This window comes from Seriola aureovittata, chromosome 17 (assembly GCF_021018895.1).
Source record: "Seriola aureovittata isolate HTS-2021-v1 ecotype China chromosome 17, ASM2101889v1, whole genome shotgun sequence".
NCBI classification, from domain to species: Eukaryota; Metazoa; Chordata; class Actinopteri; order Carangiformes; family Carangidae; genus Seriola; species Seriola aureovittata.
Window position 1 is genome coordinate 22806211 of NC_079380.1, and position 24575 is coordinate 22830785.

Genomic DNA, 24575 nt, shown 5'->3' on the forward strand with positions numbered 1-24575 from the left:
GAACCTGGTTTGAGGTGCTTTACATGGCCCTTGGATCATTAACAGTCTCACTTCCACACACACAACCTAAAGAAACACAGCTCCCACAAAACCTGTGAATCTTAAAACGCTTTAATGTTCTTTCAAGGCTCAGTAGAAGTAATCATGTGGTTTGTCCACAAAAGAAAGTGCCCTTTGATGTGACAGAGATGAACAAAGGTTCATGTTGAACTAATTCAGGCAGTGACACCGACAGATGAGACAAGATGCATAGAGACTCTATGGGACAGATATAATAGAAAATGATATACAGTACAGTATATAACCTGAATAACTACAAACAACATTATTGTGACAATGATCTCTATTGGCACCAACTATGAAGTCGTGTAGTTCACCATCTCGTGACTACACTCAGTAAATCACACACAGATACATGTTTTTCTAATAATAGAAAAAGAGATTTAGAAATTGTTTTTTTTTTCAGCAATTCATGGCTCTAGACCCTTTTCCAAACAGGAGTTTTCAAACAGGACAACAAATGGACTAAAACCTGACGGTGATGTCTGCAGTGCTGTTGTGGCAGTTTTAATAGTGGAAGTTCACATTTCTTCAGTGCAAGCTTTGACTTTTTTAATAGTATTACCCAAAATATAAAAGCTTGTAAACTGAGGACACACACACACACAAATCTGAACAAATCATCAAATAGATAATTAAAAATAAATAACCACAAACAAGACTAAACAACCAAGGATATGTATTTTTCAGGGGGAAAAATTACTTTCCATTCACAGTAAAATACTGGGTTTTAGTTTGTTTTTTAAAAATCCATATTTGGTTTAATGTGGTATTTCTGCTTCAATCCTGCTCTCATTTGATGCTTTTTCCTTCTCAGACAAACTGAATTCCTAACTATTCCCTCTCAACTTAACTAAAATAAATCTTCCTCTTTTCCATCCTAACATCGTGTGTCTAAACTGGTGACCTGAAACCCAGAAGAAAACCATGAGATGTCCTGTCAAGGGCTTCGGATTTTTGTGTAGATTTTATTTGGGTTTCTAATGCACAACCAGCTGTGATTTACTGCTTTAAGGATTGTCAACCTGCCGTTTCATCGTTCTTTCACTTAGCAACACAATCATTCAAATCTCATCAACCCTATTCAAGTCTCTAAACGACTTTCTTTTACCTCTGTTGTTGAATTCTGCACTTGATGTAAAAACAGTGCAGGTTGTGACGACAAGTCATTTGACCCCTGCTCGCACATAATCTTTGAACCTGGAAACTTTGGTGAAGTAAACAAGTCATAACTGCTGCAAAGAAGGGAAGTAAAACTGAATTCAGCCTTTTGTCCTGCCTCGCTCTCCTCCTCACTGTACACTCAGCAGCAGAAGTGGACAAAGTACACAGCTGAATTACTTGAGTCAAAGAATAGATCCTCCCGGTCAAATATGACTCCAAGTTGTTCAGTTATAATTTTACTTGAGTTAAGCCCTGACTGACTGTACAGCAAACATTTAAAACAAAAGGAATCTTTATTTAATTTAAAAATTTAAAACATGGATTTGAAGAATCTTCAGCCTCATCTTTATCTAGTGGCCATTGTTAGGACAGGTTCAAACATGGCCAACAGTGGAGGAGTTGACTGTATTTGGTTTTGTTCCTGTGATGAACACATTGTATGGTCTATTATATTTTCAAAATAAAATAAAATTCAGTCCTCTGACTAAAAGCTCTGCTCCAAAGTAAGAGTACTTCACTTCACTTCAGAAATGTAGTGGAGTCAAAACTACAATATTTGTCTTTTAAGAGTAATGGAGTCATGAATTTACAAAAACAAAAATAATTCTCAAGTAAAGTACAGATACTCAGAAAATATACTTGAGTAAAGACTCAAGTTAATGTATTTTGTTACTGTCCACCTCTGCTCAGCAATCACGCCTCAGTTTGAAGATCTGCACTTCAGTTATGTTTACAGTTTTCCCCAATGTTTCATATTTTTCACAGTTGATTGACAAATCAGAGTAACTTTATTCTCCCATCTGAAATTTGACTTTGAACACAAAGTATAAATTAATCAAACATGTGACTTTACTAACACTGAATAAATGGTCAGTTTCACACACACAGCAATATCCTCAGTGCAGTAAACAGACACTTTATCAGCTCTGTTGATAAAAAGAAAAGAGTTGATCTGTCATTGCCAGCTACAAATGAATTATTGACACTTACTAACACTGGACTGTGCTGTGTAGGTAAAACATGTTTCAAAAGAAAGTTTTTAAGCACAGAATGTGAGTAACCCAGTCCCAGAGGACCTCTACCACCCCCTACCCAGCCCTGCCAAGCACGACCCCCCCCCAGGCCCGGAGCTCAGATCCTATGAGCTGATGATCTGCCCAGACCAGGTCTCGTGTTTCGTCCCTGGATTGAGATGTGTGATCTTCACCTCCACCGCCTGCACCTTCAGGTTCTTGGGCGGGACCCGGCTCACTTTGTATGTGACTTCGTCGCCCTCGACTGGGACATACTCCCCCTCAATGCTGAAACGGATAAAAATAAGGATGAAGTATGAGATTTCAAAGTGTTTTATCACCGTCATGCTTTAACAAATGAGGGTCATACTATAGTAAGACATGAAACATTCATAGTATAGTGAGGTATAAAATATCATACTATAGTAAAACATTAAAAGTCATAATATTGTAATAGTATTATAAGGAATAAAAATGTCATAGTATAGTAAGACCTAAAAAGTTATAAGAACGTCAGAGTATGGTAAAGCAAAAAAACTCATGAAAGCAACATATTATACTAAGGCATAAAAAGTCATAAAAACAAAATAGTATAGTAAGGCATTAAAGGTAAAAAAAATTATATTATAGTAAGTTATAAAAACAAGATATATTAGTGAGACATGAAAAATCATGAAAACATCATAGTATATTAAGACATAAAAAGTCATAAAAACAACATAGTATAGTAAAGCATAAAAAATCTAAAAAAGTCATATTATACGAAGGCATCAAAAGTCATAAAAACGACACAGTATAGTAAGGCATAAAAAGACAAAAAAATATCCTAGTATAATAAGTCATAAAAACGTCATAAAAACGTCATAGTGTAGTCAGGCAGAAAATATCATACTATGGTATGGTACAAAAACATCATAGTATGGTAAGGCAGAATACCGTCTTAGTAGAGTAAGGAATAAAAGGGTATAAAAAAAGTCACACTATAGAAGGGCATGAAAAGTCATAAAAATGACAGTATAGTAAGACATAAAAAGCAAAAAAAACACAATAGTATTGTAAGACATAAAAAGTATAAAAAAACACAATAGTATTGTAAGGCATAAAAGTCATAAAAATATCAGAGTAAAGTAAGGCATAAAAAGTTTTTAAAAAGTCACATTATAGAAAAACATGGAAAGTCATAAAAACAAAACAGTATAGTAAGGCATGAAAAGTAAAAAAAAATACAATATAGTATAGTAAGGCATAAAAGGTCAAAGAAAATTCATATTATTGTAAGTCAAAAACTCGTAAAAACTAGACATATTGAGGCATGAAAAGTCATGAAAAAATCATAGTATATTAAGGCATAAAAAGTCATAAAAACAACATAGTATAGTAAAGCATAAAAACTCATAAAAACAAGACATATTAGTAAGGCATAAAAACGTCACGGTATAGTAAGGCATTAAAAGTCATAAATACGTCATAGTACAGTAACGTATAAAAAGTCATAAATATGTAATAGTATAACTAGGCATGAAAAGGTCATAGTATAGTAAGGAATAAAAAGTCATAAATACGTCATAGTATGGCAAAGCATAAAAACGTCATCGTATAGTAAGGCATAAAAACATCATAGTACAGTAAGGCATAAAATGTCATAAAAATGTCATAGTATAGTAAGGCATGAAAAGTCATGAATACGTCATAGTATAGCAAAGCATAAAAAGTCATAGTATAGTGAGGAATAAAAATATAGTATAGTAAGGCATAAAAACGTCATTGTAAAGTAAGGCATAAAATGTCATAAAACCGTCATAGTATAGTAAGGCATAAAAAGTCATAAATACGTAATAGTATAACTTGGCATAAAAACATCATAGTATAGTAAGGCATAAAAAGTTTTTAAAAAAGTCATCGTATAGTAAGGCATAAAAACATCATAGTATAGTAAGGCAAAAAACATCATAGTATAGTAAGGCATAAAAAGTCATAAATACGTCATAGTACAGTAAGGTATAAAAACGTCATAGTATATTAAGGCATTAAGATGTCATAAAAAAGTCATATTATAGTAAGACGTGAAAAGTTATAAGAACATCATAGTACAGTAAGGCAAAAAAAATCATAAAAACGATATAGTATAGTAAGACATAAAAAGTCATAAATACGTCATAGTACAGTAAGGCATAAAAACATCATAGTATAGTAAGGCATAAAATGTCATAAAAACGTCATAGTATAGTAAGGCATAAAAAGTCATAAATAAGTGATAGTACAGTAACGCATAAAAAGTCATAAATACGTAATAGTATAACTTGTCATAAAAACGTCATAGTATAGGAAGGCATAAAAAGTAAAAAAAAAAGTCATCGTATAGTAAGGCAAAAAACATCATAGTATAGTAAGGCATAAAAAGTCATAAATACGTCATAGTACAGTAAGGTATAAAAACGTCATAGTATAGTAAGGCATAAAAAGTCATAAAAACATCATAGTACAGTAAGGCATAAAAACGTCATAGTATATTAAGGCATAAAGATGTCATAAAAAAGTCATATTATAGTAAGATGTGAAAAGTTATAAGAACATAATAGTATAGTAAGGCAAAAAAAATCATAAAAACGATATAGTATAGTAAGACATAAAAAGTCACGAAAACGTCATAGTATAGTAAGGCATAAAAAGTCAAAAATAAATATAGTATAATAAGTCATAAAAAGTCATAAAAACATCATAGTATGGTAAAGCAGAAAAACAAAGTGTATTAAGGCATGATGAACATCATAGTACAGTAAGGCATAAAAACGTCATGGTATAGTAAGGCATTAAAAGTCATAAATACGTCATAGTACAGTAACGTATAAAAAGTCATAAATACGTAATAGTATAACTAGGCATAAAAAGGTCATAGTATAGTAAGGAATAAAAAGTCATAAATACGTCATAGTATGGCAAAGCATAAAAACGTCATAGTATAGTAAGGCATGAAAAGTCATGAATACGTCATAGTATAGCAAAGCATAAAAAGTCATAGTATACTGAGGAATAAAAATATCATAGTATAGTAAGGCATAAAAACGTCATTGTAAAGTAAGGCATAAAATGTCATAAAACCGTCATAGTATAGTAAGGCATAAAAACGTCATTGTAAAGTAAGGCATAAAATGTCATAAAAACGTCATAGTATAGTAAGGCATAAAAAGTAAAAAAAAAAGTCATCGTATAGTAAGGCATAAAAACATCATAGTATAGTAAGGCAAAAAACATCATAGTATAGTAAGGCATAAAAAGTCATAAATACGTCATAGTATAGTAAGGTATAAAAACGTCATAGTATAGTAAGGCATAAAAACATCATAATACAGTAAGGCATAAAATGTCATAAAAATGTCATAGTATAGTAAGGCATGAAAAGTCATGAATACGTCATAGTATAGCAAAGCATAAAAAGTCATAGTATAGTGAGGCATAAAAATATCATAGTATAGTAAGGCATAAAAACGTCATTGTACAGTAAGGCATAAAATGTCATAAAAACGTCATAGTATAGTAAGGCATAAAAAGTCATAAAAACGTCATAGTATAGTAAGGCATAAAAAGTAAAAAAAAAAGTCATCGTATAGTAAGGCATAAAAACGTCATAGTATAGTAAGGCATAAAAAGTCATAAATACGTCATAGTACAGTAAGGCATAAAAACATCATAGTATAGTAAGGCATAAAAAGTCATAAATAAGTGATAGTACAGTAACGCATAAAAAGTCATAAATACGTCATAGTATAACTAGGCATAAAAAGGTCATAGTATAGTAAGGAATAAAAAGTCATAAATACGTCATAGTATGGCAAAGCATAAAAACGTCATAGTATAGTAAGGCATAAAAACGTCATTGTAAAGTAAGGCATAAAATGTCATAAAAACGTCATAGTATAGTAAGGCATAAAAAGTAAAAAAAAAAGTCATCGTATAGTAAGGCATAAAAACATCATAGTATAGTAAGGCAAAAAACATCATAGTATAGTAAGGCATAAAAAGTCATAAATACGTCATAGTATAGTAAGGTATAAAAACGTCATAGTATAGTAAGGCATAAAAACATCATAATACAGTAAGGCATAAAATGTCATAAAAATGTCATAGTATAGTAAGGCATGAAAAGTCATGAATACGTCATAGTATAGCAAAGCATAAAAAGTCATAGTATAGTGAGGCATAAAAATATCATAGTATAGTAAGGCATAAAAACGTCATTGTACAGTAAGGCATAAAAAGTCATAAAAACGTCATAGTATAGTAAGGCATAAAAAGTCATAAATACGTCATAGTATAGTAAGGTATAAAAACGTCATAGTATAGTAAGGCATAAAAACATCATAATACAGTAAGGCATAAAATGTCATAAAAATGTCATAGTATAGTAAGGCATGAAAAGTCATGAATACGTCATAGTATAGCAAAGCATAAAAAGTCATAGTATAGTGAGGCATAAAAATATCATAGTATAGTAAGGCATAAAAACGTCATTGTACAGTAAGGCATAAAAACGTCATAAAAACGTCATAGTATAGTAAGGCATAAAAAGTAAAAAAAAAAGTCATCGTATAGTAAGGCATAAAAAGTCATAAATACGTCATAGTACAGTAAGGCATAAAAACATCATAGTATAGTAAGGCATAAAAAGTCATAAATACGTCATACGTTTTCATGGGCAGTTGATGTGCTGGTGTGTCTTTGAAGGTAAATGGACGGAAATGATCACAGTGGCCAGATGTGGAGCTCCTGGGCTGAGCACTCCCAAGGCATGAAGGCATGGACTCACAATGCTGTTCCCTCTCTCTCACCTGGATTCATCCCTGCCAGCATCGGCATATTTTCCTTTCTTTTGCTTTTGTTTTCATTTTGCTTTACAACATCCTATAATTCACTACATTCACTCACGCACACTCACATTACTGATATTACTGACTGTCACACTCCATATTTGTATTTGTCTCTTCAGTTTATTCATTTGTATAATAAATATTAAAATCAACTGTCATCTGTTGTGTTCATTCCTTAATTTGATGTGGCCTAGGAACTGGGTAATGAATGAATAAAAACATCATCATTTAATGAGGCATAAAAATGTCATATTATAGTGAGGTATGAAAAGGTGATAGTATAGTAAAGCATAGTAGGTATACAAACATCGTAGTATAGAAAGGTATACAAAAATCAGGCATTAACAGCCGTGAGGCATAAAAACTCATGAAAACATCATAGTATAGTAAGGCATGAAAAGTCATGAAAATGTTATAGTACAGGAAGGCATAAAAAGTCATAAATATGTCATAGTATAACTAGGCATAAAAACGTGATATTGTAGTAAGGCATAAAAAGTCATAAAGACGTCATCGTACAGTGCGGCATAAAAAGTCATTAAAATGTCATAGTATAGTAAGGCATAAAAACGTCATAGTATAGTAAGGCATAAAATGTCATTAAAACGTCATAGTACAGTAAGGCATAAAAACGTCAAAGTATAGTAAGGCATAAAAAGTCATAAATATGTCATAGTATAGTAAGGCATAAAAACGTCATAGTATAGTAAGGCATAAAATGTCATTAAAACGTCATAGTATAGTAAGGCATAAAAACGTCATAGTATAGTAAGGCATAAATTGTCAAAAACGTCATAGTACAGTAAGGCATAAAATGTCATAAAAACATCATAGTATAGTAAGGCATAAAAACGTCATAGTATAGTAAGGCATAAAAACGTCATAGTATAGTAAGGCATAAAATGTCAATAAAACGTCACAGTATAGTAAGGCATAAAAACTCATAAATATGTCATAGTGTAGTAAGGCATAAGAATTCATAAATAGATCATAGTACAGTAAGGCATAAATTGTCAAAAACGTCATAGTACAGTAAGGCATAAAATGTCATAAAAATGTCATAGTATAGGAAGGCATAAAATGTCATTAAAACGTCATAATATGGTCAGGTATGCAGATGTCATAGTATACTAAGGCCTATAAAGTGCGAAAAGCGACATAGTATAGTATGGTAAAAAAAAGTGAAAAAGAAACAACATAGTATAATATGGCAAAAACATGAAAAAATGGCATAGTATATTAAGGCTTAAAAACATCAACAAATGTCATGATATGGTAAGGTATACAAATGTCATAGTATAATAATGCCAATTAAGTGAAAAAATGATATAGTATAGTATGGCAAAAAAAGTGAAAAATTTGACATATTGTATTGAGGCATAAAACAATCAAAAAAGGTAATAATGTACTAAGGAATAAAGATGTCATAGTCTATTAAAGCCTAAAAAGTGAGAAAAACAACATAGTATGATATGGCAAAAAAGTGAAAAACGACATAGTATAGTATTGCAAAAACATGAAAAAATGGTATAGTATATTAAGGCATAAAAACATAACAAAAACGTCATAATATGGTCAGGTATACAGATGTCATAGTATACTAAGGCCTATAAAGTGCGAAAAGTGACATAGTATGGTATGGCAAAAAAAGTGAAAAAAAAACGACATAGTATAGTATGGCAAAAACATGAAAAAATGGCATAGTATATTAGGGCTTAAAAACATCAACAAACGTCATAATATGGTCAGGTATACAGATGTCATAGTATACTAAGGCCTATAAAGTGCGAAAAGCGACATTGTATAGTATGGCAAAAACATGAAAAAATGGCATAGTAAATTAAGGCGTAAAAACATAAACAAACGTCATAATATGGTCAGGTATGCAGATGTCATAGTATACTAAGGTCTATAAAGTGCGAAAAGCGACATAGTATAGTATGGTAAAAAAAAGTGAAAAAAAAACGACATAGTATAGTATGGCAAAAACATGAAAGAATGGCATAGTATATTAAGGCTTAAAAACATCAACAAATGTCATGATATGGTAAGGTATACAGATGTCATAGTATAATAATGCCTATTAAGTGAAAAAATGATATAGTATAGTATGGCAAAAAAAGTGAAAAATTTGACATATTGTATTGCGGCATAAAACAATCAAAAAAGGTAATAATGTACTAAGGAATAAAGATGTCATAGTCTATTAAAGCCTAAAAAGTGAGAAAAACAACATAGTATGATATGGCAAAAAAGTGAAAAACGACATAGTATAGTATTGCAAAAACATGAAAAAATGGTATAGTATATTAAGGCATAAAAACATAACAAAAACGTCATAATATGGTCAGGTATACAGATGTCATAGTATACTAAGGCCTATAAAGTGCGAAAAATGACATAGTATGGTATGGCAAAAAAAGTGAAAAAAAAACGACATAGTATAGTATGGCAAAAACATGAAAAAATGGCATAGTATATTAAGGCGTAAAAACATAAACAAACGTCATAATATGGTCAGGTATGCAGATGTCATAGTATACTAAGGTCTATAAAGTGCGAAAAGCGACATTGTATAGTATGGTAAAAAAAAGTGAAAAAAAACGACATAGTATAGTATGGCAAAAACATGAAAAAATGGCATAGTATATTAAGGCTTAAAAACATCAACAAATGTCATGATATGGTAAGGTATACAGATGTCATAGTATAATAATGCCTATTAAGTGAAAAAATGATATAGTACAGTATGGCAAAAAAAGTGAAAAAAAAAACGACATAGTATAGTATGGCAAAAACATGAAAAAATGGCATAGTATATTAAGGCATAAAAACATAAACAAACGTCATAATATGGTCAGGTATGCAGATGTCATAGTATACTAAGGTCTATAAAGTGCGAAAAGCGACATTGTATAGTATGGTAAAAAAAAGTGAAAAAAAACGACATAGTATAGTATGGCAAAAACATGAAAAAATGGCATAGTATATTAAGGCTTAAAAACATCAACAAATGTCATGATATGGTCAGGTATACAGATGTCATAGTATACTAAGGTCTATAAAGTGCGAAAAGCGACATAGTATAGTATGGTAAAAAAAAGTGAAAAAAACGACATAGTATAGTATGGCAAAAACACGAAAAAATGGCATAGTATATTAAGGCTTAAAAACATCAACAAATGTCATGATATGGTAAGGTATACAAATGTCATAGTATAATAATGCCTATTAAGTGAAAAAATGATATAGTATGGTATGGCAAAAAAAGTGAAAAATTTGACATATTGTATTGCGGCATAAAACAATCAAAAAAGGTAATAATGTACTAAGGAATAAAGATGTCATAGTCTATTAAAGCCTAAAAAGTGAGAAAAACAACATAGTATGATATGGCAAAAAAGTGAAAAACGACATAGTATAGTATTGCAAAAACATGAAAAAATGGCATAGTATATTAAGGCATAAAAACATAACAAAAACGTCATAATATGGTCAGGTATACAGATGTCATAGTATACTAAGGTCTATAAAGTGCGAAAAGTGACATAGTATGGTATGGCAAAAAAAGTGAAAAAAAAACGACATAGTATAGTATGGCAAAAACATGAAAAAATGGCATAGTATATTAAGGCATAAAAACATAACAAAAACGTCATAATATGGTCAGGTATGCAGATGTCATAGTATACTAAGGTCTATAAAGTGCGAAAAGCGACATTGTATAGTATGGTAAAAAAAAGTGAAAAAAAACGACATAGTATAGTATGGCAAAAACACAAAAAAATGGCATAGTATATTAAGGCTTAAAAACATCAACAAATGTCATGATATGGTAAGGTATACAAATGTCATAGTATAATAATGCCTATTAAGTGAAAAAAATGATATAGTATAGTATGGCAAAAAAAGTGAAAAAAAAACGACATAGTATAGTATGGCAAAAACATGAAAAAATGGCATAGTGTATTAAGGCTTAAAAACATCAACAAACGTCATAATATGGTCAGGTATGCAGATGTCATAGTATACTAAGGTCTATAAAGTGCGAAAAGCGACATAGTATGGTATGGCAAAAAAAGTGAAAAAAAAACGACATAGTATAGTATGGCAAAAACATGAAAGAATGGCATAGTGTATTAAGGCTTAAAAACATCAACAAACGTCATAATATGGTCAGGTATACAGATGTCATAGTATAATAATGCCTATTAAGTGAAAAAATGATATAGTATAGTATGGCAAAAAAAGTGAAAAAAATGACATATTGTATTGAGGCATAAAACAATCAAAAAAGGTAATAATGTACTGAGGAATAAAGATGTCATAGTCTATTAAAGCCTAAAAAGTGAGAAAAACAACATAGTATGGTATGGCAAAAACATGAAAAAATGGCATAGTATATTAAGGCTTAAAAACATCAACAAACGTCATAATATGGTCAGGTATACAGATGTCATAGTATACTAAGGTCTATAAAGTGCGAAAAGCGACATAGTATAGTATGGTAAAAAAAAAGTGAAAAAAACGACATTAAGGTATTAAAAAACATGACAGAACAGTAAGGAATAAAATGTCATAAAAATGTCATAGTATAGTAAGGCATAAAAAGTCATAAATACGTCATAGTCTAGTAAGGCATAAGAATTCATAAATACATCATAGTACAGTAAGGCATAAAATGTCATAAAAACATCATAGTATAGTAAGGTATAAAAAGTCATACATACGTCATAGTACAGTAAGGCATAAATTGTCAAAAACGTCATAGTACAGTAAGGCATAAAAAGTCATAAATATGTCATAGTATAGTAGGGCATAAAATGTCATAAAAACGTCATAGTATAGTAAGGCATAAAAAGTCATAAATATGTCATAGTATAGTAGGGCATAAAATGTCATAAAAACGTCATAGTATAGTAAGGCATAAAAAGTCATAAATATGTCATAGTACAGTAAGGCATAAAATTGTCAAAAACGTCATAGTATAGTAAGGCATAAAAAGTAAAAGAAATAGTCATCGTATAGTAAAGCATAAAATGTTATAAATATGTCATAGTACAGTAAGGTATTAAAACGTCATCCTACAGTACGGCATGAAAAAAACATGACAGTACAGTAAGGCATAAAAATGTCATAAAAACGTCATAGTATAGTAATTCATAAAAACGTCATAGTATAGTAAGGCATAAAAAGTCATAAATACGTCATAGTACAGTAAGGCATAAAAACATCATAGTATAGTAAGGCATAAAAACATTGTATAATAAGGCATACAAAGTCATAAATACGTCACAGTACAGTAAGGCATGAATTGTCAAAAACGTCATAGTATAGTAAGGCATAAAAAAAAAAAAAAATAGTCATCATATAGTAGACCATAAAATGTCATAAATATGTCATAGTACAGTAAGGTATAAATTGTCATAAACGTCATAGTACAGGAAGGCATAAAAACGTCCTCATACAGTACAGGATAAAAAGTCATAAAAAAAGTCATAGTATAGTAAGGTATAAAAAGTCATAAAAAAGTCATAGTATAGTAAGGTATAAAAAGTCATAAAAAAGTCATAGTATAGTAAGGCATAAAAAGTCCTAAATACATCCTCATATAGTAAGGCATGAAAAACGTTATACTATGGTCAGGCAGAAAAACGTCACAGGCATGAAATATCATAAAAACATCATAGTATAGTAAGGCCCTTTGCTGCACGTCACCCCCCCCTCTCTCTCCAACCTTCCTGTGTCTCTCTCACTGTCTCTATCACAACAAGGTCAAAAATGCCCAAAAAAAAAAACCTTTCAAAAAACATAAATAAGTATAGAACGTAACGTAAACGCAAACATAATAGTATAATAAGGCATAAAAGGTCATAAAAATGCCACTTTAACTTAAGGTGTAAAAAGTATTAATAAGTCAGGTGTAATAATGTCATAGTAGTAAGGCATATTAACGTCATAAAAACATCATGAAATCAGAGATTGACATCAGTGTTACTGCCACTCACTCTGAGATGTGAACGAAGATGTCTTCGCCGCCGTGAGAGGGTCGTATGAAGCCGTGACCTTGTGACCTGGAGAAGTTCTTACACATGCCCTTGAACACTGGTCCTGATTGGGCACGTACTGTACTGCAGGCAGAGGGAAAGAAGACAACAAAGTTCTCACTCATTAACCATTAAATGACTCATTCTGTTTTGGCAGAGGAAGAACACAAGTAGAAAGAGCAGTTTACAGTTACAATTCATGATTCAGGCCTTTGTGACAAGAGACTTGGAGAGATGTGAGGAGGATTTATAAAGGATGTGAGAAAGGAAGGTGAAGTGCTGATCAAATCAACTCCTACACGTCGCCTCATCATGTCACAATACAGCTGCAGCAGAGATGAGAACATTAATCTGCTGAGTCACAGTGGAAACAGCTCAGTATTTAACCTTTCTTCAGTAGCAACCAGTCATGATACAACAACCTGTCAGATTAACATTCATTTACATTAACTGGTATTCAGATGCTTTACTTAAAGTAGCAATCTTTCAATACTACCACTCTCTAAAAAAAGACCCTTTCAAGGTTTATATGCTGTAACCAGTGGCTTTATTATTTTCCATGTCAGTGACAGTCACAGCTGGGGACATATTGTTTTCAGGTTGTCTGTCACGTCCGTCCCTTTCTCGTGGACATATTATCTCAGAAAAGCCTCGACAGAACTTCTTCAAATTTGTCACAAACATTCACAAGGACTCACGGGTTAACTAATTCGATTTTGGGGGTCAATTATGACCAAATTTCATAAGAAAAGGTTAATATCTTATATGACTCTGGATAAACAGGGATGTAACCTGGAACTAGTTTGAGTGGCGGAGGGATACAACCACAAGGAAATAATTCCAGTTTTTCTTTCTCTCTTCTTCTAATCATCTGTTGTACTTTGTATCATTGTAATTAATATAAACCATTTTGTATAGATTGCCAATTCTTGAGACAAGAGATGCATTTGTTATTGTTTGTTTGTTTTTTGTTTTTGTTTTTTTATTCCTTCTAATGTTCAGAGTGAATGCAGCTTACACATGCTGAAGTATACAGTATATTATAAGAATGCTAAAGACTGTATTTCATCATGTTAAATTTAAATAAAAATATTGTGGCAAAAAAATACTTTTCTTTGAAATATATGTGAAATGAAATGAAAAAAGTCAAATAAGGTACAAGCATCACTTCAGTAGAGTATCACACTCTCACTTACGCTGAATAGGTGCGGGTGCGTTTGGTTGGCAGCGGGCTGGGCAGATCCCGAGGCAGCGGTTTCTCCTTCCCTTCCTCCCACACCCGGCTCCCCTCCCTCAGGAAGGGGAAGGACAGGGTGAGAGAGGCGTTGGGGGAGCGCAGCGGCGTCCCAGAGGGCGATGTGAGGCTGGGGTCCGCCATGTCAGATGTGACAGAGAGGAGGAGGATGGGGGAAGGATGGTGTGGATGCAGTGGTGGATGCTGATGGGCCGCTGACACCGCTGTCTGTCGGCCGGTGTATCTGTGAGTCCGTCTGCCTCAGTGTTGGACACAGGCTCAGCGGTTATCCAGGTCAGCGCTGTCGCTTCAAGTCTGTCAGGAGGACCTGCCGTGAGGAGAGAGAGCGGAGGAAGACCACAGACTCGTCATATTGCTTTAAAGAAGGAGAGGAGGCGTCCAGCAATCTCCTTTCATTATTTGACAAAATTGCGTTAAAAGATTTAAAAAATCCTCCCAACAGCTGACAGATGTTCAGGTGACCTTTTCCAAACAGGAGTTTTCAAACAAGACAACAAATGGACTAAAACCTGACGGTGATGTCTGCAGTGCTCACATTTCTTCAGTCAAGCTTTGACTGTATTACCCAAAATACAAATCTGAACAAATCATCAAATAAATAATTAAAAATAAATAACTACAAACAAGACTAAACAACCAAGGATATGTATTTTCAGGGGGGAAAAAATTACTTTCCATTAACATTAAAATACTGGATTTTTTGAAATGTCCATATTTGGTTTAATGTGGTACATTCAGTACATTCCCTCTCAACTTTAGAATAAATCTTCCTCTTTTCCATCCTAACATCATGTGTCTAAACTGGTGACCTGAAACCCAGAAGAAAACCATGAAATGTCCTGTCAAGGGCTTTGGATTTTTGTGTAGATTTCATTTGGGTTTCTAATGCACAACCAGCTGTGATTTACTGCTTTAAGGATTGTCAACCTGCCGTTTCATCTTTCTTTCACTTAGCAACACAATCATTCAAATCTCATCAACCCTATTCAAGTCCCTAAACGACTTTCATCTATCTCTGTTGTTCTGCACTTTCTATAAAAACTTGATATAAAAACAGTCCAGGTTGTGATGACAAGTCGTCTGTCTCCCAAATCCTCCCAACAGCTGACAGATGTTCAGGTGACGCAGCCAACACTTCCTCAATCAAACCCTTTAAATCAAGTCATTTCAAATGTTAAAGTTGTATTTCAGTGATTCTGTGCTGCACATAAAGTTGGGGGAATGACTGGGGACAGATTTAATCCTCATGTTGCCCCCGTTTTCAAATGTTTTCAGATCAGAAATCTGGTTTTCTTTCATGTAAATTGCCTGAAAATTACATGGAAGGTTCCTTAACTTTTCGCAAATCCAATTAATGATCACTATTTCCACAGAACTGTGGGTGTTTTATTCTAACCACTACAATGGGTCACACCATTGAAATGGTTTCAAAACAGTATCCTGACTAAACTTTGACATGTACCTGTCTGTGATAATTCATCAACATATGATCCTCTGATCGTAACTATAGTCAAACTTATTCAAAATTTCATTTTTAAAAAATTTTTTTTACTCAAAAACAAGGTATATCTTTATGTAAATTATGTTTATTGACCATAAAATACCAAAAGAAAGTTGCAGTAATGAGTTGGAATGAAGTCGACTGAAGAGGGGCAATCATTGGGCAATAATTTTATACTTCATGTTTTATAAACAGTCAAACAAACCCGGGAGGACGAAAGTTGCATGGTCGATGGGAAGACAATACAATGGTTAAAAAAACACATTAATCAAAATTGTTGCAACAGAGGCCGTGATTAGTCTGGGTCCAAAAACACTGGATCCTACGCTGCCCATAACAACAAAATGTGAACCTATATGAGTTTCTTAGGTTGTGATTTGTAAAACAGGATTTGTGCACCTGCAATTAAGAATTTGAGAAGGTGTAACGGTCGTGTTGTGTTTGTGGGAGAGGGAAAAAATCTACAAGTATGCAACTCCTGTCTAACCTTCATAAACATTAATAATGATTATTATTATTAATATTATTATTATTATTAATTTGTACAGGCTTTCTGTTAAAAATGTTCTATCTAATGTATCTATCTATCTATCTATCTATCTATCTGTCATTCACTAATACATGCACAATACATCCTGTTAAGTCAGGTGACCTTGCCCTTCAATTTAATCTGGTGTCTCCCAGGGTTACGGGATGAGGAGGAGCGGACTGATCTCCTGTCAGAACTCACACAGTGATCACAGTCCGGACAACCAGCGCCATGTCTTATATTTCATCTGTGTGTGTTTCTTTCTTTTACGCCCACTTCTCTGCCTGTGATGATGCAGGCAGAGATGGAGCTGCGTGACGTCAGAACAGCTGCAGAACGCCGCCTCCAGTGGTGCGTTCGTGACGTCAGTGCCTCATTCCCAAATGATTATGGTTACATATTTTACAGGAGCATTAGAGAAATAAATACCACATTATAGCGTTATCATCACTGTATGTGGTGCAGTAAAACACTCCGGACAGACTGCTGATGGTTATTGTAATATGTATATATACATTTTTTTTTTTTTGACAATGAGGAACCACTGCACAGAGAGTGAAGCAAAACTGTTTACACTTGTGTGAACAGGAACATCTGGATGTGCAGCAATGACTGAAGAGAGGGTCACGGCTCCTCTGCCCGGGTCAGAGACAAATCTCCTCCCTTTCCCATGATTATAAAAAGGCAACACTAACGTGTGTGTGTGTGTGTGTGTGTGTGTGTGTGTGTGTGTGTGTGTGTGTGTGTGTGTGTGTGGAGTTTATCATGACTTCAATTCACTTTCCTCAAAGAAACACCATAAATATCTCATGCCTGATCTCTCTGCATTTCTCCTGCTTTTCATATTATTATTATTATTATAGCAAATAACGAACCGCTGAGAAATAAATATCTGTGTGAAAGTCCGAAAATAAATAAATAAATAAATCAATGCTGTTAGACAATATAACTTGGACAAAGCAGCGGCAGGGTGAGAGGAGCAGCTGCGGTCAGACACGGTGGAGATGTGAGACCCATCAACCCTCCAACCACAGATGAATGAATAAATGAATGAAGCCTTTTTCATCTAGCGGTTATTCTGTCATGCAAAGAATACATTGTCCCGATCCAAACACAAAGCCACACTGACACCCCCCCCACCCCCCCCCCCCCCCACCTCTCCGCTGCAGGCACTTCAACATGCATATATTTACAAAAATGCCACTTACCGCATTGGACGCGCGAGTTGCTTGAGGATGATCGGTGTGTGCTAATGTGCGCGCTCAAACCCGGTTTGATTATATAACGAGTAATTAAATAAATAAGTCGTCCACTAAATCCGCGCAGCCCGACGGAAAACCCTGATGTGACGGTGTGAGGCTGCGAGTCTGCGCAGCTGGCGGAGATTCCGATGGCGTGATGCGACTCTCTCTCTCTCCCTGTGTGTGTGTGTGTGTGTGTGTGTGTGTGTGTGTGTGTGAAAATGACTTTCTTCATTCCTAGTCATGTGTGTAATCTGTTGGGGGAACATTGAGCTCAGTGTGGTGAAGCATTCTTTGTCTGTGCCATGATTTTTATGATGTTTATCATATGTTGCTCCTGATGCAGCTGTTCTATTATTAAGACTGTGTTATATGCCGGAGACTGGACCTTACCTTTATCTTTCATCACATACATCCAGGATACATCCCTGTTTATCCAGAGTCATAAAATATGAACCATTTGTGCAAAATGTGGTCATAATTCCTGTGTGAAGTCTTGAGTAAAGGCTAAAAAGTCTTCTCTGAGGTCACTGTGACCTTGACCTTTGACCTTTAGCCACCAAAATCTAATCAGTTCATCCTTGAGTCAATGTTTGTGCCAAATTTGATGAAATTCCCTCAAGGCGTTACTGAGATATCGCGTTGACAAAACCAAAAACATGTTTTGTGAGGTCACCACCCCGGTGACCTTTGACCCCCAAATTCTAATCGGTTCATCCTAGAGTCCAGGTGAATGTTTGTGCCAAATTTGAAGAAGTTCCTTCAAGGTGTTTCTGAGATATCGTGTCCACGAGAATGGGACAGAGAGACAACATAAGTTATTTTATGGGCATTTTTGCCTTTATTGTGATGTCACAGTGAGAGAGAGACAGGAAACTGAGCGAGAGAGAGAGAGAGGATGACATGCAGCAAAGGGCCACGGGTCAGACTCGAACCCACGGCCTCTGCGGTTAGGACTAAGCCTATGTGGCGTGACGCACTCTACCAGGTGATCTTCTTTACATGGTAAATGATTTTATCGTATTCTTAAGCCAAGCTTCCTGTTGGCAGCATCTCTGCAGGGACGGTCGCATGCATCCCATCTTCTTCTGCTGATAAAACCTCTACAGTCTGACCTAGTTTCACAATACTGAGACAAAAATCAACGGGCCGTGCAGTTGTCACATGAAACTACATTTCTGATTGTACAACAAACACAAGCACTGTACGAGTGTATGAGCTGCAAGCCAACAGTGACGGACGCTAAGCGAGCAGCTCTGTCGTAAACAAGCGGGACTGTGTCCTTCACTGCCCCTCAAACTGTGGGATTTAAAGGCTAATCCGTTTTCATATACTTCCTATAATCACACACAACGACACACTCTCAGCTCACATCCACTCACGCTGATGATGCGTCCTTTTACTCTGCGACAAGAGACAGAAAATATCAACATGTGCACAGACACCTGCAGAACATTTAAAATAAAAAGCTAAGCTGAACTAATTTTGACTCCTACTGAAAACAAAAAGAAGAATGCTGCCATGTTATTGTAATTCTTGATGACACAAATGCATTAAACAAAAATGTCACTGCTTTATTTCTCTCACCTTTAAACACAGTGTTCATACAAGTTCTCATATCAGCAGGCAAAACATTTATTCATCATGACAGAGTTTTAAACAGAAGCAACTGTGAACCATTAAAGTCAGATCTAGAGATCTGTGTACGTCCGTCCATCACACTGAAGTCGTTACGACACATTGGTTCAAATATTTAAAGGGACAGTTCAGGTTTGTTGACGTGGGGTTGTGTGAGGTACCTACAGTAGTTTACTGCAGGTAATGTACTGACTGTATATGACTACCTCACACAACCCCACGTTAAAACACCTGAACTGCCCTTTAATGACTTCCTGCTTCTGTTCTTTTCATTTGAGGGTCAAACTCTCATGTGAAATGCATCAGCTGAAAGTGAAAGTTCTTCCACCTCTCTCTTATTAAATATAAGGTCAGTTTTACATGTAAACATGAAGCTGGTATTGTGTTTCCTAAACAATCAGATGTTACATCAGTCACTTCGACACCGACGGCATCTTGGTTCAGAGAGCAGCTCCACTTTGTCTCTTGACAAAAAGGTTTCTGTGTCTCCGGATGGATCGGTCCTGATGGTCCGTCTGTTCCCAACACCAAGAGCTAACTGTTCCACCATGACAGCAGCCCCAGCCCCGGCTCACAGATGGTCCCCTGAAACAACAGAACATGGGGGGGGGGGGGGGGGGGGTTTACCTTTACTTTGGCCACAGATAAACTGTTGCACTAACAAAAAGCTCCCCGACTCTCCTGCTAGTGTTGACGCATCTCTTACCTTTATGAATCTACTGAGTCACGACAGCAACAGACAGTCGAGCTTCACACAGACCTCAACTACTGGATCTGTCTAATACCTGCAAATCACCTGTCTATATTACACAACCCCACCCATCTGTACGGAAGCCCCTTCCCTCCAAACCAGGAGAACAAAGACAACGGAGAACCAGTGAGTTGGACTTTTCAAACCTTATTTCGATTAACATTGTAGCAGCTGTTTGATGATTCTTTTATTGATTATTTTGATGTTTATTTATGTTTGATTAGATTCCTGTGTGTGATACCTGAAAGTGAAGAGACGCGTGAATAAAGTAAGTGTAACGTCAACTTCATTTACTTCAGTTTATTATCGTGTGCTGACATTTGAAGTTGATATAATTGTACTTATTTTGCTTTTATGTATTTTAATCTCGTGCTGAGAAAATCATCCGTCTCTCCATCCTTCCATCATGTGAACCACTGACCTCCGCGTCATGAACTAAAATCGTTAGAACGGCCACTGGATCCTGCTGCTGCTGCAACGCCTCCACCTCCATGTTTAGCACAATGAAGCTAAAGTCGTTAGCACTTCTCTCCCTTGTTTACAGTGAATTTTCAGCTAATTCTGCAGAACAATGATCGACAACTGGCAGTGCAGCAGGTCAGCAGTGACACGCCAGCTGTGGCAAAACATCTGGTGGAACAAAGGCACATGTCTCAGCTACATGTGGAGGAGGTTTGCTGTCGATATTCACACATTTTTTATTTGAGCAGATCTGCTGGAGATGTAAAGGTGTGTTCTTACAATCAGAGTGAACGGTGGCTCTTTCTTCTCCCTGCTGTCCTCTGCTGGCGGCGGCGCCGTGGACTGTCCCGGTTGAGTGGGTGTGTCCGTGGTTGCGGTGGCCGGGCCCGTCGGCGACGTATCCACAAAGACTTCGTCTGTCACCCGAAAACGGATCTCCTCCCCTTGGTCCATGTAGAGGTCATGGGCCCCCTCGTCCGTCTCATACTCCCACAGCCACACCTGCTCTGCTTCGTCACTGAGGCTGCAGCTAAGGAAGGCTCCACAGCTACAGTCACGGTCAGTTCTGGTACAACATGATTCATTTAAAGGTGCTATGTGTAAGAATGTGACGACATGTACATGTATTCATCACTTTATTTTATGTCTGAACAGATTGCAACATAACCTAAACTAGAATCACCTCCTCGTGGTTGTATCTCTCCGCCACTCAGACTAGTTCTTGAAGTCGTCAGTTATGGCTAAAAAGTGTTTTCTGAGGTCACTTTGACCTTTGACCCTTGACAACCAAAGTCTAATCACGTCGTCCTTGAGTCCAAATGAACGTTTGTGCAAAATCTGAAGGAATTCCCTTGAAGAGTTCTGGAGATATTGCATTCACAAGGCCAAAATTGTGGTTTGTGGGCTCACCACGCCTGTGAACTTTAACCTTTGACCCCCAAAATCTAATCGGTTCATCCTCGAGTCCTAGTGAATGTTTGCACCAAATTTGAAGAAGTTCAGTCAAGGCGTTATCGATATGGCGCCGGCACAGAGGAATAAAAGTGAGACCTTCACTGACTTTCTTAGCTGCCCGTTAAAGCCTGTGACTGGAAAACAAAAGAGCCCGTCACTCTGCAGGTTTGTAAACCAGAGTCACTGATAACAAGGCTTCTCTTAGTGTTACACACAGAAACTTTAACATGTGATGCACAAATGTTTGGAGCTCAAAGCTGCACTTCTGATGAAATCACAGCGCTGAGGTCAGGATACAACTTTGCCGGCTGCTGAAGCGACTCTGGGGGAATGAGGATGTCATCAAAGAAGCCCATTGTCACTGGAACAGAGAGACACAGTGTGCGGTCAGTGTTTACCACATTACCATGAATGAATTAAGAAAACTGTTGTAGGAGGAAACGACAACGAGAATAAACATCAGCTGCAGATCTAATTTTCCTTTTTCAGGGTATTGAGCAGGACTTAGAGTGAACTTACCGTGAACTCCCTCCTGACTGCAGTACTTGATCTTGCCGACCAGGATCTCGTCGAGGAAGGGGTGAAAAACAACATACCTGAAATGAACTGACAGAAACACAGAAGGAAGACGGGGCTCAAAGTGAGTGAAAGCACAACTGATATCAAGTGTTATTTCTATTTTCTGATAAGGAAACGGCAGCAATATTTTCCGGGTCTATATCATCATGTCCTTCAGGAACATTTCTCCAGAATCCTCCATCATGATGAAAGTAGGTGAGTTAGTCCCACCCCCCCCACCCCCCGGTGTCGCTCTGATCTGTGTGTAACGGTGTTTCTGTGAGGACGTCCTCAACCTGACGGTGCATGATGCAGGTGTACAGGGAGATGTAAGAGATATAATACCTTTGGTGTGTGAGGCTCCGTCCCCCGGGAATATATAGGAATCATCCAGTTTAGTGATGTCATACAAGCAGATGCAGAGGCCAACATTGTAGACCACCTGCAAAGACGCTGACAGTTCAGTTTTGCACAATAACTCTCATTCGATTCTCACAACATCAGTCTCAGTAAGATAAAATTCATAACAGAAAGAGCTTTTAAACACAAATCACAACATATTGTCAGTAATCACCACTATAGAAATGTATTTCTTTCATTTTGTTTACTGTTAAAATGTTGTAATGTGTGCGGGTCTGTACATTTGATGACCTACAAGCAATCGAAATATTTAATATATTTAATTTAATATATTAATATATCTCTAATTTGTACAGAAGAGGTTTAGGGCCACATGTGAAAGTTTAAATCAGAATTTGGACATTCTAAAAAAAATAAAATAAAAATTATAATCACATTCGGGCCACATGTGAATTTTATTATCTTTAATAATATAATTTTGATTTGAAACTCAAAATTCTCACTGTGTAGAAAAAAAAATGAAAAATATCATTAGGGCCACATGTGAAATTTTTTTTTTCAGAATTCTTCTTCTGTAAATTTACGGAAGAGAAAGAACAAAAAACTGATGCAGTGGAGTACAATCAATAATGACCGTACTGTGTTTGACAGCTATTAATTGATTAGACAGGGGAAATAATTGTTAATTCTCATTTAGTGATGATCTGATAAACTAGATGCTTTTGCCTAACTTGATAGAGTTGTTTCCTTCTATCTGTTCTTCCATGTCTCTCTCTCTCTCTCTCTCTCTCTCCATCAAAGTTTTCCTGGACCATCAGTCGTCCTGGCACCTTCATGAATTTCATGGTCTTCATGGTAGAGAGGAGGTCATGTGACTCTTGCCACACCTCTAAGTTGTTTGGATCCATGTTCCTTATAAATTCAGAGGATATCAGGTGTTGTGCAGTTTGTAAAGGCAGATTTATTATTTACGAATATACAACAATTAAAACTTAATTTTAAAAAGTTGGCTGGCAACAAAAGAAAACTACTTGGGAACTACTTTCCACCATATAAATAGAATGAATTACCGAGCACTTGAACGTCTCATCTCACTGAAAGACTTTAAACGTTTAATTTTGGACTTTGTGGAGGAGTCTATGACGGTAACCGATGTTTGTATGTTTAGTGTCCTGCCTCTCATTATTTCTGCTGCACTCAGGTCAGTGTTGATGCTGATGGAGGTTTTTCTCACCGACAGTGAAACACACCTTGTTGGCCAGTTTCTTGTTGAGCTCCTCGGCGATAGCTTCGTTCAGTTGTCTCTGGAAGTTCCACGGAGGGATCCTGACCGTGTCCACCATCTCCACCAACACGAACATGATGCAGCCCGTCACACACACACACACACACACACACACTACCTGTGGTCCAACAACCGGCAGAGCTGTCAGTCTTTTATTCTCATGGAGCATTTACTGTTTTTCTTCTCTACAAACCAGAGCGGAGAGGAAACAACATCAACAGCTGCTCACAACGAAGCCACAGAAAGTATTTTCATCTGCAGCAACTCTGAAGCATCCATGTTGTCTCCATGTGATTATTTACGACAGTGGGCTTTTTTACGACATGTCGCAAATCTTAAAGGTACAGTGCACATTTTTAATGTTGACCCTGCTCTATTTTTTTTTTCTCTTTTTGCCCTAATGTGCAATTTGTTTAACATAATTTCACATAGCAATATTAAAAAATAATAGAACACAATGTAATACCATATAATGTAATATAATATAATGCATATTCTTGTATTTTATGTTTTCTTAAAGAACATAAAATACCGTAAAATGTCCTCTGTGATCAAAAAGCCATATCTGTCTGTAATACTAACAATCCCTTTGTTTATAATATTTTTCTACATTGTTTAAATATAAATAAATAATAGCACACTACACTAATATAACATAACACAATATAATACATATTCTGGTATTTTGTTTTCTTAAAGAAATTTTAACTTTATATTCTCTGTGATCAAAAAGCTTTTAAAAAGCTTATCCGTCTGTAACACTAACAATCCCTTCAAGTTGTTTATATTTTTTCTACATTGTTTAAATATAAATAAATACTTGCACATTACACATTTCAGTACTAAACTCACTTTTAGTCCTCTTCACTGATAAATAAACACTACAGTTAGA

The 24575-nt window shown here is 35.5% G+C and overlaps 2 protein-coding genes across 2 annotated transcripts; both read right to left on the minus strand.

The window, feature by feature from the left end:
• Positions 1–95: 95 nt before the first annotated feature.
• LOC130185884 (cold shock domain-containing protein C2-like) lies at positions 96–17831 on the minus strand. The gene is made up of 4 exons (XM_056402631.1): positions 17643–17831; positions 14346–14711; positions 13111–13233; positions 96–2525 (listed from the first exon to the last, which is right to left on the minus strand). Exons 2-4 carry the CDS (start codon positions 14525–14527, stop codon positions 2363–2365), a joined length of 468 nt encoding a protein of 155 aa, XP_056258606.1. The 5' UTR covers positions 14528–14711; positions 17643–17831; the 3' UTR covers positions 96–2362.
• Positions 17832–19228: 1397 nt separating this feature from the next.
• Positions 19229–24255, minus strand: polr3h (polymerase (RNA) III (DNA directed) polypeptide H). The gene is made up of 6 exons (XM_056401051.1): positions 23649–24255; positions 22384–22480; positions 22000–22086; positions 21778–21841; positions 20806–21043; positions 19229–19898 (listed from the first exon to the last, which is right to left on the minus strand). Exons 1-6 carry the CDS (start codon positions 23850–23852, stop codon positions 19848–19850), a joined length of 741 nt encoding a protein of 246 aa, XP_056257026.1. The 5' UTR covers positions 23853–24255; the 3' UTR covers positions 19229–19847.
• Positions 24256–24575: the final 320 nt, after the last annotated feature.

Bases quoted from the DNA above. Each gene is read 5' to 3' on its own strand.
- LOC130185884 (XM_056402631.1), bottom strand. From the start codon at position 14,527: ATGGCGGACCCCAGCCTCACATCGCCCTCTGGGACGCCGCTGCGCTCC. The intron at 13,234-14,345 runs GTAAGTGAGAGT...CTCTGCCTGCAG, and splicing joins CGCACCCGCACCTATTCAGC to TACAGTACGTGCCCAATCAG. The intron at 2,526-13,110 runs GTGAGTGGCAGT...TATCCGTTTCAG, and splicing joins ATCTTCGTTCACATCTCAGA to CATTGAGGGGGAGTATGTCC.
- polr3h (XM_056401051.1), bottom strand. From the start codon at position 23,852: ATGCTCCATGAGAATAAAAGACTGACAGCTCTGCCGGTTGTTGGACCA. The intron at 21,044-21,777 runs GTATCCTGACCT...CTGCAGCCTCAG, and splicing joins CTTCAGCAGCCGGCAAAGTT to TGACGAAGCAGAGCAGGTGT. The intron at 19,899-20,805 runs GTAAGAACACAC...CTGTTGTTTCAG, and splicing joins AGCCACCGTTCACTCTGATT to GGGACCATCTGTGAGCCGGG.